General features: G+C 42.0%; 1 protein-coding gene and 1 long non-coding RNA gene across 15 annotated transcripts in view; one reads left to right on the plus strand and one right to left on the minus strand.

Moving 5' to 3' along the window:
* The window catches only part of MARCHF7 (membrane associated ring-CH-type finger 7), a 33,928-nt gene that overhangs the window by 15,267 nt on the left and 1,352 nt on the right, over positions 1–17,309 (minus strand). For 9 of the 14 annotated variants that reach the window (XM_085552019.1, XM_085552016.1, XM_085552020.1 and 6 more), the window contains one exon: positions 507–663. In XM_085552019.1, coding sequence (XP_085408145.1) covers positions 507–653 — 147 coding nt within the window. In that variant the 5' untranslated portion in view covers positions 654–663. Of the gene's footprint in view, positions 1–506; positions 664–3,836; positions 3,950–17,309 lie in introns of those variants that run through there. The other 5 variants (XM_085552021.1, XM_085552017.1, XM_085552015.1 and 2 more) reach the window with 1 other exon arrangement.
* On the plus strand, positions 8,033–15,602 carry LOC146760038 (uncharacterized). The gene is made up of 3 exons (XR_014947856.1): positions 8,033–8,136; positions 15,312–15,358; positions 15,489–15,602. It is a non-coding gene; the product is annotated as an uncharacterized LOC146760038 (long non-coding RNA).

Genomic DNA, 17,309 nt, shown 5'->3' on the forward strand with positions numbered 1-17,309 from the left:
GTAAGTAGGTATTCCAAAGCTATCATACTGTCAACTCAGAACTGCCATATATTCCCACACTTCCTGCAGCTCTGTCCACACATGAAGTGTAATGTCCTGCACAAACTGAAATTCAAACATAATCCTCACCACTCACCAGAAAGTCACATTCTACACACATGAAGGACAACAGTAACTACAGTCAAAACAGATTCGCAGAATCCAACCACCCTTCTGTAAACAATCAGTTCATTTCTAAAGGAGCAGCTACAACAAAAGCAGATAAAGATGTCAAAGCTAGAACTATGAAGAAAAAAACTTTCATTGGCCTGGTCATCAATTATATAATTATACAATTAATTATATTTCCTGTTCATAAATGTAAAGACCTGGCTGAGATTTTTCCATTTATTACCCCATTCTCCTTTTTGAATCCATATGTCTTTGTGCCAACTTTATGGTTCTTCTCAGTGAGAAAGAAACACTAAATGAATTTATGCTTCACAGAGAAAGTCAAAACACATTACCTGGTATCCAGAGTCTAATCTCCGTGAAGAATCTCTTGCACTATATGCACCAGCTAAACTGTTTCCAGTTAATGTTCTAGATCCTAGTGTAGAGCTGGGGGCCTGAACAGATATCCTTCGAGGAATTCTTGAGGGTTTAGACTCCATTCTTTGTACCCTGTAATAAAGGACACACCGTTGTGGGTTTTTTTTTCCCTTTCAGAAGCAGAGACCTAGATACAAAATATGCACAAGTGTTTTCTAAATGCAACATAAATATGACTCGCATACACAGACAAATATTTAGACCAAACTTTGGTCTGATCAAGCCTTGGGAAGATGGGAAATGAGTTTTTTCCCTGTGTTTCGTAACTCATCTTTACACCTCCCATTTCATGTTACAAAACTAGAAACACAGAACTTTCTCATATTCTTCTGGTTATGCTGTATTCTTGCTATTATATTACCAGTGGGACCCCCTGAAGAACTCTGCAGGAGTTGAATGGAAACAAAATTACACAGAAAAAATTCTCAGATTAAATACATTCATAAATTAATTTTCTGTTAATAGGCTGTGTCTTGAATCTCAGAAGATGAACTAAGTACATGCGAAGACTACACTCAAACTCAAGTATTCAGAGTCAAAACCATGAAACATTAAACAATTCTACTCACAAACTATCTGCCTCAAAGAAATACTAAGTTTTCCAAGAGAACTCCCATGAAAATCAATTTATAAAGCCAAAGTACATGTTGTCTCACATCATATAATAAATTATCATATGACTCTTGTAGGACAGATGAGGGCAATGACAGAGCCTTTATCTGAGAAACTGTCATGCTCTTGGCGAAGGCTGCTAGGATCAAAATTAGGGTTATATAGCGTTTCCACCACAGCTATTTCCCTCAAATACTGGATGCCTTTTTCAGTTGTATCCCATTTCTTCATCAGAGGCTTCAGATTGTCTTGGATTTCAGTCATCTTCAGGGTTCAATGGACAGTAATAGAGACCTCCTCCTCATCACTCTCTTCTTCATGCCTCTTAGCTTTTCCTTTTGCCTTTCTCGGTGCTGATCCAGACCCGTCCCCTGGATCTTCTGCTGCCTCCTCCTCCACTTCTTCTTCTCTGTGCTCCACATGACGTTATGATGTGGAACACCAATAGAAAAATTACGAAACCAAGATTCAGGCTACTGAAGAACAAAACAACCATCAGGTAGATTGAGCTGCCAGAATTGAGGTGGCTCAAATGCACTTGGACTGGCAGAGCAAGGATGAATTATTTCTAGCTCGATGGGCCCATGAGACCTCGGGTCATCAAGGAAGAGACGCAACATATAAGTGGACCAGAGACCGAGGGGTGGACTTAACTACAGACATTATTGTGCAGGTTATTCATGACTGTGAAACACGTCCCATAATTAAACAAGCCAAGAGGATGAAACCTCTCTGGGGGGAAGGGCAATGGCAAAAGTATAAATATGGGGAGGCGTGGTAGGTTGACGATATCACCTTGCCACGATCTCGCAATGGTAAGTATTATGTGCTTACCATGGCAGAGGCAACCACTGGGTTTTTTTTTGTTGTTTTTCTTTTTTCCTCTTCCCATTTGACGGGCTGGGGGGCCCATGGGCCTACTGCCCCCGTCATGGACATAGATTGATCTAGATAACTCCGTGACAGAAATAAACACTATAGGAAAAAATATCAAAGGGAATTAACTCACCCCTCCCAGTAACAGCCAGGAGAAAGAGATGAGCTGAGGAATGTGACCCTCCCCTGTTCATACCCTAGTATACTGTACTTGGTTCATACCATAGCCTAGTACAGGCCTGAAGTTACAGGAAGTGTGAAAAAGTAACTATTCGAGCTGCAAACTTTTAAACTAAATGAATCCCATGTCACAGCAATAGGTACAAGGGTCTAAGTGCCACAGGACAACTGCTGGTCTTGAGATTTCACACCCAAAACACTGTTTGTGTAAGTTTTACATTGACACAAAACATAAAGGACAAGGCTAGAAGGGACAGGCAGACAGATTAAGTGATCCCATTTTTCTGACACAGAGCCTCAGAACAGTCACTTTGGTTATGGATCATTCTGCTTCTGGATATGCTGAACCTGGCAAATTAAATAACACAAGTCAGAGGCAGACAGACAGAAAATGCACAGAGGTTCCAGATAAAGAGGAAGGAAGCACCGTACAGCAGGAATTAGCAGAGGCACGTGCAATCTGCAGCCTGTATGTCGCCTGGCACAGCTCTGCCCTGCCGCCATGCCCCGCTCCACGCCATCACAGCAGTCCCGCCCCACCAAGCGGACAGGCCTGGCCCCCATAGGTCATAACAACCACATATAAGTGTGCGATGAGCAACGTCCGAGTAGGGAGGGTGCAGCTCATCGGTGACTCAAGTTACAGCACATAATTTTATGCGTTTGGATAATTAGGCACAATCCATCCAATCTCGAAAAATATGCAGCCGTGCCTGCAGTTTTGATGAAGGAATCTGAGAACAGGTTTCAAGATTGCCAGAAAGATCATCCATCGGTCAATATATTTGCAATATACTGCATTCAAATAAAGGTGGGGGGGGCAGCAGGGAGAGGGAGTTGGTCGCCCCCCTGTACTCAGCTCTAGCGAGGCCCCATCTGTAGCACTGCGGCCAGGCCCAGGGTCCCCAGTAGAGAAGGATGTGGAGCTCCGGAGAGGGTTCAGATGAGGGCCACTAAGATGACCAGAGCGCTCTCCTATGAGGAAAGGCTGAGGGAACCGGGACTGTTTAGCTGGAAGAAGACTCTGAGGAGACCTCATCGTGGCCTTCCAATACTCGAAGGGAGCGTATAAACAGAAGGGGAACGGCTTCCGCACCCTGCGAGACGGCCCCGGCAGCGGGATCAGGGGAGGCCGCCGACACGGCGCCGGGACGGCGCGGGACCCAACCGCAGCGGGACACACGCGGGACCCAACCGCAGCGGGACACACGCGGGACCCAACCGCAGCGGGACACACACACAGAGCCCCACGCAGCGGGACACACACGCGGGGCCCCACGCAGCGGGACACACGCGGGGCCCAGCGGCCGCTGGCAGCAGGCGTAAGGCAGCGCGGAGCGTCCCGCTCCGACTCGGTGACACAGCGGCTCCCCGCAGGATCCCGGCCGTCACAGCGCGCCAAGGCCCGGGGAGCAGCGCGACATCAGCGGCGTCCGCACAGAGAAGGGAGGAGGAGCCAGGCCAGCCCCGACACAAAATGGACTCTGCGAGCTCCCGGGCCCGCACGCGGGGCGAGAGCCGGGCGGCACCGGGCCGCCTTCCCCCCACCCTGCTCGGAGCGCTCGGCCCGTACTCACTGTCAGGGCGCGGCCGTCACGACTCGAGCATTGACTGACGATCCAACGCAGCGGCCGCACCGACCCGCCGCCGCCGCCCGAGCCGAGGTCACCGCCTCAACCCGCAGCACAATGGCGCCGACGCGGCCCGCGCCCCGCCCATAGCCAGATCTCGCGAGAGCAGCGGACACAGGAGCTGGGGCTGGGGCTGGGGCTGGGGCTGGGGGTGCGGGGCGGGGCTCCGCCGGGACGGGTCGTGCGGCTGCGTCGTGTCCGGGTGCGGCCGGACCTGCGGCCCTGCCCCTCTGCTGTGCGTTGGCAGCAGGGCTTCCTTCAGTCCCAGCAGCACGGAGTGCCGTGCATTGCACTGTTACGTCAGATCAAGGACTGTGACACAGTGTCAGGTCTAACCAGTCTGTAGGAGAAAAAACAAAAAAACATCCAAACATGTGCCCTCCATGTCACGGCATCACGGCATCACAACATCACGGCATCACGGCATCACAACATCACAGCATCACAGCATTACAGCATCACAGCATTACAGCATCACAGCATCACAGCATTACAGCATCACGGCATTACAGCATCACAGCATTACAGCATCACAGCATCACAGCATCACAGCATTACAGCATCACAGCATCACAACATCACAGCATTACAGCATCACAGCATCACAGCATCACAGCATCACAGCATCACAGCATCACAGCATCACAGCATTACAGCATCACAGCATTACAGCATCACAGCATCACAGCATCACAGCATCACAGCATCACAGCATTACAGCATCACAGCATTACAGCATCACAGCATTACAGCATCACAGCATTACAGCATCACAGCATCACAGCATCACAGCATCACAGCATCACAGCATCACAGCATTACAGCATCACAGCATTACAGCATCACAGCATCACAGCATCACAGCATTACAGCATCACAGCATCACAGCATCACAGCATTACAGCATCACAGCATCACAGCATCACAGCATTACAGCATCACAGCATTACAGCATCACAGCATTACAGCATCACAGCATTACAGCATCACAGCATTACAGCATCACAGCATCACAGCATCACAGCATTACAGCATCACAGCATTACAGCATCACAGCATCACAGCATTACAGCATTACAGCATTACAGCATCACAGCATTACAGCATCACAGCATCACAGCATTACAGCATCACAGCATCACAGCATCACAGCATCACAGCATCACGGCATTACAGCATCACAGCATTACAGCATTACAGCATCACAGCATCACAGCATCACAGCATTACAGCATCACAGCATCACAGCATCACAGCATTACAGCATCACAGCATTACAGCATCACAGCATCACAGCATCACAGCATTACAGCATCACAGCATTACAGCATCACAGCATCACAGCATTACAGCATCACAGCATCACAGCATCACAGCATCACAGCATCACACCATTACGGCATCACAGCATCACAGCATCACAGCATCACAGCATCACACCATTACAGCATCACGGCATTACAGCATTACAGCATCACAGCATCACAGCATTACAGCATCACAGCATCACAGCATCACAGCATTACAGCATCACAGCATCACAGCATTACAGCATCACAGCATCACAGCATCACAGCATCACAGCATCACGGCATCACGGCATCACAGCATTACAGCATCACGGCATCATAGCATTACAGCATCACAGCATTACAGCATCACAGCATCACAGCATTACAGCATTACAGCATCACAGCATCACAGCATTACAGCATCACAGCATTACAGCATTACAGCATCACGGCATTACAGCATTACAGCATCACGGCATTACAGCATTACAGCATCACAGCATCACAGCATCACGGCATCACAGCATTACAGCATTACAGCATCACAGCATTACAGCATTACAGCATCACAGCATTACAGCATCACAGCATCACAGCATCACAGCATCACAGCATCACGGCATCACAGCATCACAGCATTACAGCATCACGGCATTACAGCATCACGGCATCACGGCATTACAGCATCACAGCATCACAGCATCACAGCATTACAGCATCACAGCATCACAGCATCATGGCATTACAGCATTACAGCATTACAGCATTACAGCATTACAGCATCACAGCATCACAGCATCACAGCATCACAGCATTACAGCATCACGGCATCACAGCATCAATCACGGCCCGCAGAGCCGATGTGCGCCGCCCTAATGGCTGTGACACATCTGGGACACGAAGTCAGAAAGCAGCCGGTGGCATGTTGTCATGGCAGGGACAAGCCCATGGTAACGCACACCCTGCCGCGCTCTGTTTCCCGGTCATGCTTCTAAATGTGTTTTTGCACACGTTTGGATTGTGGCTGGTGTTGTTTACTGATTCTCTTCTGCATCCAGCTGTGGAGCAGAGTATTGTGAACTGGAGGCAGAGGACAAAGGGCTGCAAGGAGCTGTCACGAAAAAGAAAAGCATTTGGAGCACAACTCCTGGGAATAAAGGCTGCTCTGGTCTCTGTTTTCTTTCTTCTTAGGGTGGGTTTTTCTGTCTGTTTGTTTTCATTAAGGGACCTGCTGCCTTTTACCAGCATGCCAAAAAAATGTTTATTGCATTCAGAAGAATATTGTCTATAACTGCAAGAAGTAGGCTGCTGCTCCGACCAATACAAACTATTTGGCAAATCCAGCTCCAGGGAGGACAGCTGGGAATGGGCTTAATGAGTCATCCTGGTGGTAGTGGGGTGCCCTTGCTTCTGGTTAGCAAAGAAGAAGACTTCTGGAACTTGTTAAACCCAGAGGAAATTATATTCTTAAAGGAGAGATTCTGCATAAATCAATTGCATCCACTAATCAAGGAAATGATCGTCGTGAATGTAGGGGGCATCAAAATGTAGAGCATAAAAACCTCCTGCAGCTGGAACATGGCAATCATGTTCTAGATCATGGCAACCACTAAGCAAGTCCATTGTGTTTTTCTTTTGAAAGGCGATGTTAAACTTCAGAACTGTTCAGCCCAGTCTTACTGTCATCAGAAGAGGATTTTCTGGAGTGCTAAAAGAAAAATATATGTGTGCATATGCATGATTCACTGCATTAGCTCTTCCCAGCACGATTCACAATCTGTATTACTTGAGGGGTTATGCAATATCGTTTTATTATCAGTCTATGAACTGTTTGTTGAACAGGAAATTCAACTTATCTTCTTATTTCTGATAGCTTTTAACATATACTTCAAAAGAAAATAAAATCCTTTATTCAGGTCCCCTCATTGTAAATAGACAGTAGATAGGAAGAATTCTTCACTTGAAACTACTTTTTTTTTTTTTAATAGATGTGATTAGTATTTGAACATGATGTCATATTTTAGAGAAAACAAAAAGTTCAGTATCTCACTGATATTCTTATCCAGGATGATGTCTTCAGTTAGCTTGAATTTGAGGAAACACCTGATCTCTGTAGCTGGAGAAAATCCCGGGCTGTTGTTATGTTACTTAGACCAGGTAAGAGCAGAGGGAATTACTCCTTTAAGATGAAAATGCCTTTCCTTATTGTGACATAAACTTTTGCTACTGAAATCCTCAGAATATTTGGATAAGCTTAAGATACTTTCCTATGTGCCTGAGTTATAAGAATCCAATAGTTGCACAAAAATAATACACGTGTGCATAAACACATGTAATTAAAAATGCTTTTGAGCTAGAATAACAACAATGTAAGATTTCACTGAAATCCATCTGAGCCCTTACACACGGAAATCCTGTTCTTAAAATTCAACCAAGTAAAAGTCAAATTGTGAAGTTCCAACTTTATAAATGCCTACCATCTTCACTTTTTTTTTTTTGTTGTTTTTTTGCTTTTTTTTTTTGTTCTGAGTTAAAAGATTCAAATCCATTTTAAATTCTACTACACCTTTGAACACCCATTGTTTTCCTGAAATTGAGGTCTTCAGCTTTTGTGATTGTGTTCTAGATTGTTACTTGTTATCTAAAATATTGATACTCTTGTACTCCTTATATAGTGGTTTGGAAAGTTCAAGTATTTTCTCACTAAGTCAGAGTAACTGTTCCTCTTTATTTTAAATGGTAACGTGCTTGCTGTATGTTGTCAAACAGATGTTCAGTTCTGCTTCCAGAATGGATTGGTAGTGCTGAATAACAAGATCACTGCTACCAGGTTGGTTGAGCACGGCCTCCCCTTGGTGAACCCATGCTGACTACTCCTGATAACCTCCTTCTCTTCCAGTTGTCTGGAGACGGCATCCAGCACAAGCTGTTCCATCACCTTTCCAGGGACAGAGGTGAGGCTGACTGACCAATAATTACCTGGAAAAAGATAATTTCTGTTGTAGCTTGCTATGTCGTGCTAATAGAATTTTGACTCTTCACAATGAAAATTGCAAGTTCGTGTAAAATGACTCTCTATGTAGTAAAGATATTAAAAAATAACTCCTGTGTAAAATGCAGTTACTTTTGAGTTTATATAAAAATATAGCAGAAAAAGTAAGGAGAGGGTTCTAGACACGTGAGTTATCAGCTACATAAATGCACTGGGAAATTTGAAGGCCGCTAGGTGGAGATGTAAACAACACTGTTTTGGTGTTATTAGGTTCCACTGAGAACCTGTAAGTGATTTTGTTGTAATGATTAACCGTATCTCAGTGATGTATGAAGAGAAGTGAGACTACAAGGCAAGAAAAAGTGAACCACCTCAATGCTACTGCTCTCAAACTGCTTTTTAATACACTGCTTTTTAATACCTGTTGAGAAATCACTGTGTTGCAAGTTATTATTCAGCTTTGTGGTGTAATTTATGCATTCTTTCTGGATGCAATGTGAAAAGGGCAAGGTCACCTCTTATCATCAATGGAATGGCTGAATGTATATTCTGAGGATAAGTTACCCTCTTGAATTTTTGAGTATGTCCATTGTGTCTTTTAATAAATGAGCTCCTTTTCTGCTAGGAAAGTAAGGCTTGCACCCACATAGCTGCAGGCAAGCTCCGGTTTCATTTGCTTGTATGACATTATAAATGTTCGATGTTCCTTTTACAATGTAGTAGGGACTTTTGATCTAGCTACAGTCGTCGAGGCTAATGTTATTTTCTTTTTGCCTTCTGGGTTCAATCGGTTGAAAATTATTTGGCTTTGAAACACGTTGTGGGTTTTTGAACTTCAATATCTTTGGTCTTTGCTCAGGCTACAGAAAGAGTTCAGCATATTGCTGAATGAGTAATATTGCCTGAAATTTAAATAATCTAGATCTGGCAAGGAAAATATTTGCATTGGCAGAAGAGTGTATTTAATTATGGATTATTGCTTGTCTGTGAAGTTAAAAACCCTAATTCAAATCTAGCTCCAGTGAGCAAAAAAAAAGAGGTTATTTTTTAATGGTGACTACTTCTGTTTTTTGGGTAGACTTATAACGTCCTCATGCTAATATACTGAAGTTCCTGTGATAATAATACTGATATTATTCAATTCAGAAGGTGTCATTTAGCCTCTGCCTTGTCACTCATACTAACATGCAGGGGAACTGTTCCCAGGGAACAGGGAAGGTGGAACTTAGGAGGACTTGGAACTGGAATCACAAGCTTATGATTTCAGGTCTCATCTACCCCGATCCTAATCTATAAAGAGAATGTCATTATTAGCAGTTTATAGATTTTTAAGAGATTACTAATTGTGAGGCAATGAAAAATTAAAGGTGTAACTTAGTATGTCTAATTTATCTTTGAATCTGTTTTCCCCATCTAGAATAGTATTTGTGATAAACAGGAAAATGAAATACATTCATCGTTTGTTGGAAATCAGATCATGTCGTCTGTATTTCTTTCACTTGATGATTTATTTGGAAAAGTCATTATCCCAATGGCTGAACAGATGAGTCAGAGCACTTTGATGTATTGGATACTTCTCCTTAAATTACTCCACCAGATATTGTATCTGCCATATTTAATTGAATCAGTCAAGTCATCTGCAGTGATGAAATATCAGGTTAAGTCAAATCACTTTCTGAGAAGATGTAGTTAATAGCAAATTTTGTACTGAATGATACTGGAATTAATTTGACCGAATTACATGTGTGTCTTAGATAAACGGTGTCTTGGCCTACTTTTCATTTATTTTTTTTCTCTTTCTGGACATGTTTTTAGTAACACAATTCAATTCATTCACCAGGTTAGCTTTCTTGCAGTTATTGGTTTGTGTTACATATATATGCATTTTATTTTATGGGTATATCATCAAGTTCTTAAAATATAAAAATGCGTTTACAATGTCGTTAGCAACATTATTTGTGAACACAACCAGTATGCGCTTCAAGAAGCTAGAAGCCTAGTCCTGTGAACTGCATAAGTGAACATTCGTTTGTGCCTCAAAACTGAACGTTTTGCACAAGCCAGAGATCCTTAGTAAATAAAAATTTGTTCACTTGTGTTTAAGAAATGGTATAAAATTACAGTTTTATTTCTATCAGGGTATTGAAAACGTTGGAAAGAAATTCTGCATTGTAGCTTAAAATGCTAGAGCTTACTTAGTGTAACTTTAAAGGTAGCCAACTAAAATGATCTTATGAACAAACCTACTCAAACCTTCAACCTTAAGCTAATATACCTTTAGTAGCTCAAGTGAAACTTATTCTGTCAGTCTGTATGCATATAACCGTTTTAGGTGCATCCTGTACATCATAAGTAGTACGGAATGTTCTCTGCTTTGTGTCACAGTTTGAACTAAAAATCCACCTACGTCCGTGACAGGGGGCCGTAGGCCCCGGAGGGGCCCTAGGCCGAAAGGAAAAAGTTAATTAGGAAAAGAAAACAGCGGCAACGATCTAAGGAGGCACACTTATTTACTAAAATACTATATCGAAATACAGGATAACACAATATAATACAATATAATTGAAAATTGAGCTAACGAATCAAGCAAAATAGGAGAGAGAATGAGTCCCGTAACCGAGAGGCCTACTGTGAATCTAGGCGAACGGCTGAAGGCTCCCACACACTCCCCTGAACGCCAGAACTCGAAAGACGTCAGTCTGTTCTGCGACAGAGTTAATATAGAGTCCAGGTCCCGTGACCTATCGTGTTGTTCCCTGGGAGATGTAGTCTTCTTCTGATAAGTTGCAGATTCAGTAAAATTATTCATGCTTTATATGATGTTATGATGTGGAATACTGATAGCAAAAATTACAAAATTATTAAACCATGACATTCCACCCCTTATTCTACATCATTACATTATATTTATACATACATACACACTCATATGTATAATTGTGAATAATCAGCAACCTTATTTTTTCTCAACAATCTATATTTATTCCATACAAATCCCTAAGTTGAGAACAAAACTCTATAACCTAACCTACTATTTATTAATTTTGAGAAAATGGCAAAACTGCCAGAAAAAGGAAAATATGTCAGCGGTAGAGGGGAAAGGCAGTGCTAGTAGGGCGTCCCCCACATCAAGGTGCACTCATCCTTTCCCAGCCACCACAGCAGATTTCCTTTTGACTTATACTTCTTTCCATGTGTGCTCTACACATGCATGGCCAGTGCAGGATATAGAGTCCAGATGGAAAACTTGCTTACAGAATGCCTAATTAAGGTATATAGAGAAAAAGTGTTTCCTTAACATTAATCCACTCTATCTTAAGTCCTATACCTAATTGAACTATTCTGTACCTAATTGAAATATTTTCTGAGACTCTACCTATATATCTACAGGAAAATCATTGGCTGCACTCCCCCAACATCAAATTCCCTTGTGGTACACATTGAACATTCCCATTTTTGTCCATCACCCACCATGTGCACCCAGGTCCCTGGGCAAAGACAGTACCCCGGAGAGGTTTGCCCTTTCCAGACGCTGGAAGGACCCAAACTGTTTTTCCCAACACACTCTTTATGTGTACTACAGGAACCTTATCTCCCTCCACGGTACGTAGGGAGCTGGATTGGTTAGGACCATTACGATTACTAGATCCTCGAGTGTTGACCAACCAGGTGGCTTCTGCTAAATGGTTCTCCCAATTTTTATACGTTCCGCCACCCATTGCTTTCAACATAGTTTTCAATAACCCATTGAATCGTTCAATCTTACCAGAAGCTGGTGCATGATAGGGAATATGGTAAATCCACTCAATGCCATGATTTTTGGCCCAAGTGGTTACAAGGGAATTTTTAAAATGGGTCCCATTATCTGATTCAATTCTTTCCGGAGTGCCATGCCGCCACAGGATTTGCTTTTCCAACCCTAATATGGTGTTTCGGGCGGTAGCATGGGGTACTGCGTATGTTTCGAGCCACCCAGTGGTTGCCTCCACCATGGTGAGTACATAACGCTTACCATTGCGAGATCGTGGCAAGGTGATATAATCAACCTGCCATGCCTCTCCATATTTATACTTTTGCCATCGCCCTTCCCCCCAAATAGGTTTCATCCTCTTGGCTTGTTTAATTATGGCGCATGTTTCACAATCATGAATAACTTGAGCAATAGCGTCCATAGTTAAGTCCACCCCTCGGTCTCTGGCCCACTTATATGTTGCATCCCTTCCTTGATGACCTGAAGTCTCATGGGCCCACCGAGCTAGGAATAATTCACCCTTGTTCTGCCAGTCCAAGTCTATTTGAGCCACCTCAATTTTGGCAGCTCGATCAACCTGATGGTTATTTTTATGTTCTTCAGTAGCCTTACTTTTAGGCACATGAGCATCTACATGGCGCACCTTTACAACAATGTTCCTTATTCGGGCAGCAATGTCTTTCCACAGTTCAGCAGCCCAAACAGGTTTACCCTTTCGTTGCCAATTATCATCCTCCCACTGTTGCAACCACCCCCATAAGGCATTTGCCACCATCCATGAATCAGTATAAAGATGAAGCATTGGCCACCTCTCCCGTTCAGCCACATCTAAAGCCAGCTGAACAGCCTTTACCTCTGCAAATTGACTTGATTCTCCTTTACCTTCAGTGGCCTCTGCAACTTGTCGTGTGGGGCTCCATACAGCAGCTTTCCATCTGCGATGCTTCCCTACAATACGACATGATCCGTCTGTGAATAGGGCAAATTTCTTTTCGTTTTCTGGTAGCTCATTGTATGGTGGTGCCTCTTTAGCACGTGATACCTCTTCTGTAGGTGGTGTTTCAATTTTTTTACTCTCAGGCCAGTCCATGATCACTTCTAGAATTCCAGGACGGCTGAGTTTTCCCATTCGAGCTCGTTGAGTAATTAATGAAATCCACTTACTCCAAGTGGCATCAGTAGCATGATGGGTGGAGGGAACCACTGGGTGGCTCGAAACATACGCAGTACCCCATGCTACCGCCCGAAACACCATATTAGGGTTGGAAAAGCAAATCCTGTGGCGGCATGGCACTCCGGAAAGAATTGAATCAGATAATGGGACCCATTTTAAAAAATTCCCTTGTAACCACTTGGGCCAAAAATCATGGCATTGAGTGGATTTACCATATTCCCTATCATGCACCAGCTTCTGGTAAGATTGAACGATTCAATGGGTTATTGAAAACTATGTTGAAAGCAATGGGTGGCGGAACGTATAAAAATTACAAAATTATTAAACCATGACACTTTGAAATTAAGTTCATGGCCAATTAAGACAGAGTGAGGTGAACTCTGTCTTTAAGTGTTCTTAATCCCTGCGACCTGACCAGATTTCAAGTCGACTAATTATGTTACTTCCTGTTTAGTTTTAGTTAAATGAGAGATGACATCACTTCCTGTCCTGAACAATTGCGTAGTTTTGATGTCTGCTATATAATATCTGCTGTACTCTCCTGAAAGCATTTCTTTTCAATTGTGGGTGTAATTACTGCGGATTCACATTAAATTTTGAGGTGGGCTTTTCTGAACCCTTGTGACTTAAGAACAGGGAAAAAGGAAAACGCTGCATTGGACAGAGAAAATGCGGCTTTGATTTTGGTCCCAAACAAAGAGACTTTGGGTAAAGCAATCCAATCAAGCTATCTGGTAAGCTGTTCTATGGAGCTACATCAGGAAGTGGAAATACTACATGTATTTAAACAAAACAAAAACCAGCACACACTTGATTTTTGGGAAGAAGATACACGGGCTGGATTTGTGAGACTTATGGGAAAAGAAATGCAAAAACAAAAATGTTTTGGTTTGATGTATTCCTTTTGGTAATTTTATTTCGTTAATATGTTGATAGCACAGTGTGAGCTGTCATGCTAAAAAAAGAATTTGTCAGTGCCTTAGTTGCTGACATTACTATTGTTGGAGATGATAGGGTTATTTTGAATCAAACAGAAACATTTTGGGATTTAGAATTGTCTTCAAGCAACTTGAAGTTGAAAGTGCTCCAGTGCTTTGAACAAAAACCATTAGTTTAGAGCACAAAGCAGAGCTCTGTATTTTAACTATAAATGGAACGAGAATATTCATATAGAGGAGACCTACTGATGGTTGTACTTCTTTAAATCTACTTTTAGAAGTTTACAAGTGTAATTGTTTAGGATGATCTGATATTTGCTGTTATTACTGCTTAAATACATCTACAAAAACACTTTATTCAGACATGGAGCTTGCAGGTGAAATGTGAAGATGCTGAGGTAGCTGGATGAAGATAAGACTGAAGTATGTGAGAGCACTGACTGAGAGAATATGTCATATGTTCTTCTGTCTTAGAAGAGCAGAAATAGTCTTTAATAGATGAGGGGTTAATAACATTGTGAACATGTAGTAGATGCTTTTGTCTCCTTCACAGAAAGAAGTGTGATATGAGGTGTACGATTATTATTATTTTTAATAAGTGTATTCAGTAATTTGTGCGTAATATAGGGATGATGCAGAAGCTCAGCAGGGAAGACTTCTGGGCTTTGATAGGAGGTGTTAAGTTGCAGACACCTTTGGAACTCCTTATTCTAGCCTGTTCAGACCACCTGACCTCACCTCTATAATCTCTGCAAACATTTAGAGCTGTTCTGTGGATTTATCTGACTCAGGAACTTTGCAACGCTTTATGAATCTGCCTACATACCCATTTCCTGCAGTTGAACAGCACTTGTTAATGGAAACAGCTTAAAGTGATGAATGTATCAATCCAGCTGCAGATCTTCTACAGCTGTTTCATATATAATATAAACTTGTTTGTGTTCTTAAAGATTCCAAAAGATTTTTGTCATTTCAACCTCTTTCGTTGCAGTATTGAGAGATAGATCCTCCTTGACCATGCTAGGATAACAAAATAAAACCAGAGATGTAAGAGTATAAAGTCAGGCACATTAGGACACATTAACCTGTATAAATAGCCCTCAGAGAGTGAGAGTGTGACTTATGTGGTGCTGAAAGTATCTACAGTGAGAATTTTTTTTTTTTACAAGTTCTGAATGTAAAGTTTTAAAACGCAATTTGTCAAAAGTGGAATGACTTAGCAATGACTTAGTGAGCATTTAATGAAAATGGACTTTTGCTTTTTTTCCCCCCAGTGGTGTGTGTTGAACGTTAAATGCTTCTGCCCTTTATCAGAGAAATGGTAAGTCATTCTTTATCTTGCAAAAATGTGGGTTTGTTGTTTTTTTTTTTTTCTCTGAAGTTATTTCTTTACTAATCCTGTTTGTAAAAATCTGTCTCAACATATTTCATAATAAAAACACATGCTGCAGGACATCTGTTAGTGGAAGCATAACAGTACAGCTTCTAACCTCCAGTGAGTACATGTAGCCTTTCAGAGACCATTTTGTTGGAGGTCTGACTGGAGCAGAGTTCCTTACAGAGACTGAACGTGCAAATTATGCAGTCTTCCTTTGCTTGCTGATCCCAGTGTGGCTACACCAACATCTGCACGGTCACCAGCGGAGGGCTGTAAACCTGTGCTGCAAAGCTCTGAATAGGAGTGGAAAGGAGAGGAACCTCTGAAACCACTTTGCTTTTGGAGAGACGGTAACAGCAAACTCCTCCGGCATCGCCCTATAGGAATTTTGGGCTTCACCTTCTGGATGTTTACATACATGCTGAACTTCTGACACATGATTAGCCCTAGTAACATGAGTAAAATCATACACATGTGAGCAGTTAGGCCTGTAGATATGGAACTTGCTTTGTGTTCTCCCAGTTCACCAGTTAAGTTTATGAACGCAATGGTGGGTGAAACTATTGAAGAAATATAAGTTCGGTAAGCATAAGAACAGACAAAACTAAAAAATACTGCTTCTGTATGTTTTCTATAAATAATCTTACTAAAAGAATATTGTTAATATAATTTCAAAGCCTTAGTAAGTTTTGTATTATTAAAACCAATCTATTTTTGATCAATGTAAAAACAATACTTTTAAAACCGATTTTGGTGTAGATTGGGAAAGTACTCTGTAGCGACCCAAGGTCATTTAAAATTGTTTTCTGAAGGAAACATTAATATTCAGTGCAATTAGAGATATTAATATATTAGATTTTGACATCAAATGCATCCCAGTGGTTTCAATTTGGATCGTTGACTGAACTTTGTGAAGCAGTTATGTTTGAGGTCTGTGGTTCCGTATTCAAGTAGACTAAAGTCTGTCCTGCTGAACATTACAGGGAACAAGGATTCCGCAGCACTATCCAAACATACCTCTGTTTCTCACAAGGTACTACACAGTTTGGCTTACAAATGGGACAAAAATGTTTAGAATGGTTATTTAGAGTAGTGGCAATAAGGATAGATAATATAATTTACTTGAAGTGTTACAGGCAGATATGGAATGTATATACATGAGGCACTACATTTGAGAGTTACATAAATCCCACTGCATATTTCCCCTATTGTAGTATCCTGTGATGTAAGTGACAATATCATTGTCTTGAGCAAAACAGATATTTATTACGACTATAGGTATATACTCATTCTTGTCCCACACTTTTTTTTTTCCTAAGAACATTATTAGAAAATGTTGATGTTAGAGAGGTACTGACCCAAACACGTACAGAGCTTGGCCTCAGAGTTCATTAAATATGGGTTAATAGCATATTATAAGGAAATCATTGTCCTTATTACAGTTATTAGGTAGTTAGTAAAATTACAGCTTCAAAGGAATGCAGAGCATGGAGAACTCAGGACTAAATTATGCATTTGAACCTTAGGCCAGCTTTTACTGTTGAGACAGTTTGCTGCTAAGAGAAGAAGAGATCACAGAATTACCCGGGTTGGAAGGGACCTCAAGGATCATGTAGTTCCAACCCCCCTGCCTAGCAGGGCCACCAAACATACACATTTACTACATTTCAATACAGAAATTATGTGTCATTGAAATTAAATGCCTTTCTGAAGATGGAAGGTTCCAGTTTTTAATGAAATTTCTGAGTGTGGTGCAGTGAAACGATTAAAACCTGTATTCCGGGAATGTGGCAGAGGAAAAATAAATAAAGAAATAAAAATCAATAAATAAAACAAGCCTTTGCTGCCTGATGTGAATCCAGGGAATGAAATAAGCCAGTACAAAAATAATAAT

Source organism: Coturnix japonica, chromosome 7, assembly GCF_054131305.1.
Source record: "Coturnix japonica strain WE chromosome 7, WE-NBRP24, whole genome shotgun sequence".
Classification (NCBI taxonomy): Eukaryota; Metazoa; Chordata; class Aves; order Galliformes; family Phasianidae; genus Coturnix; species Coturnix japonica.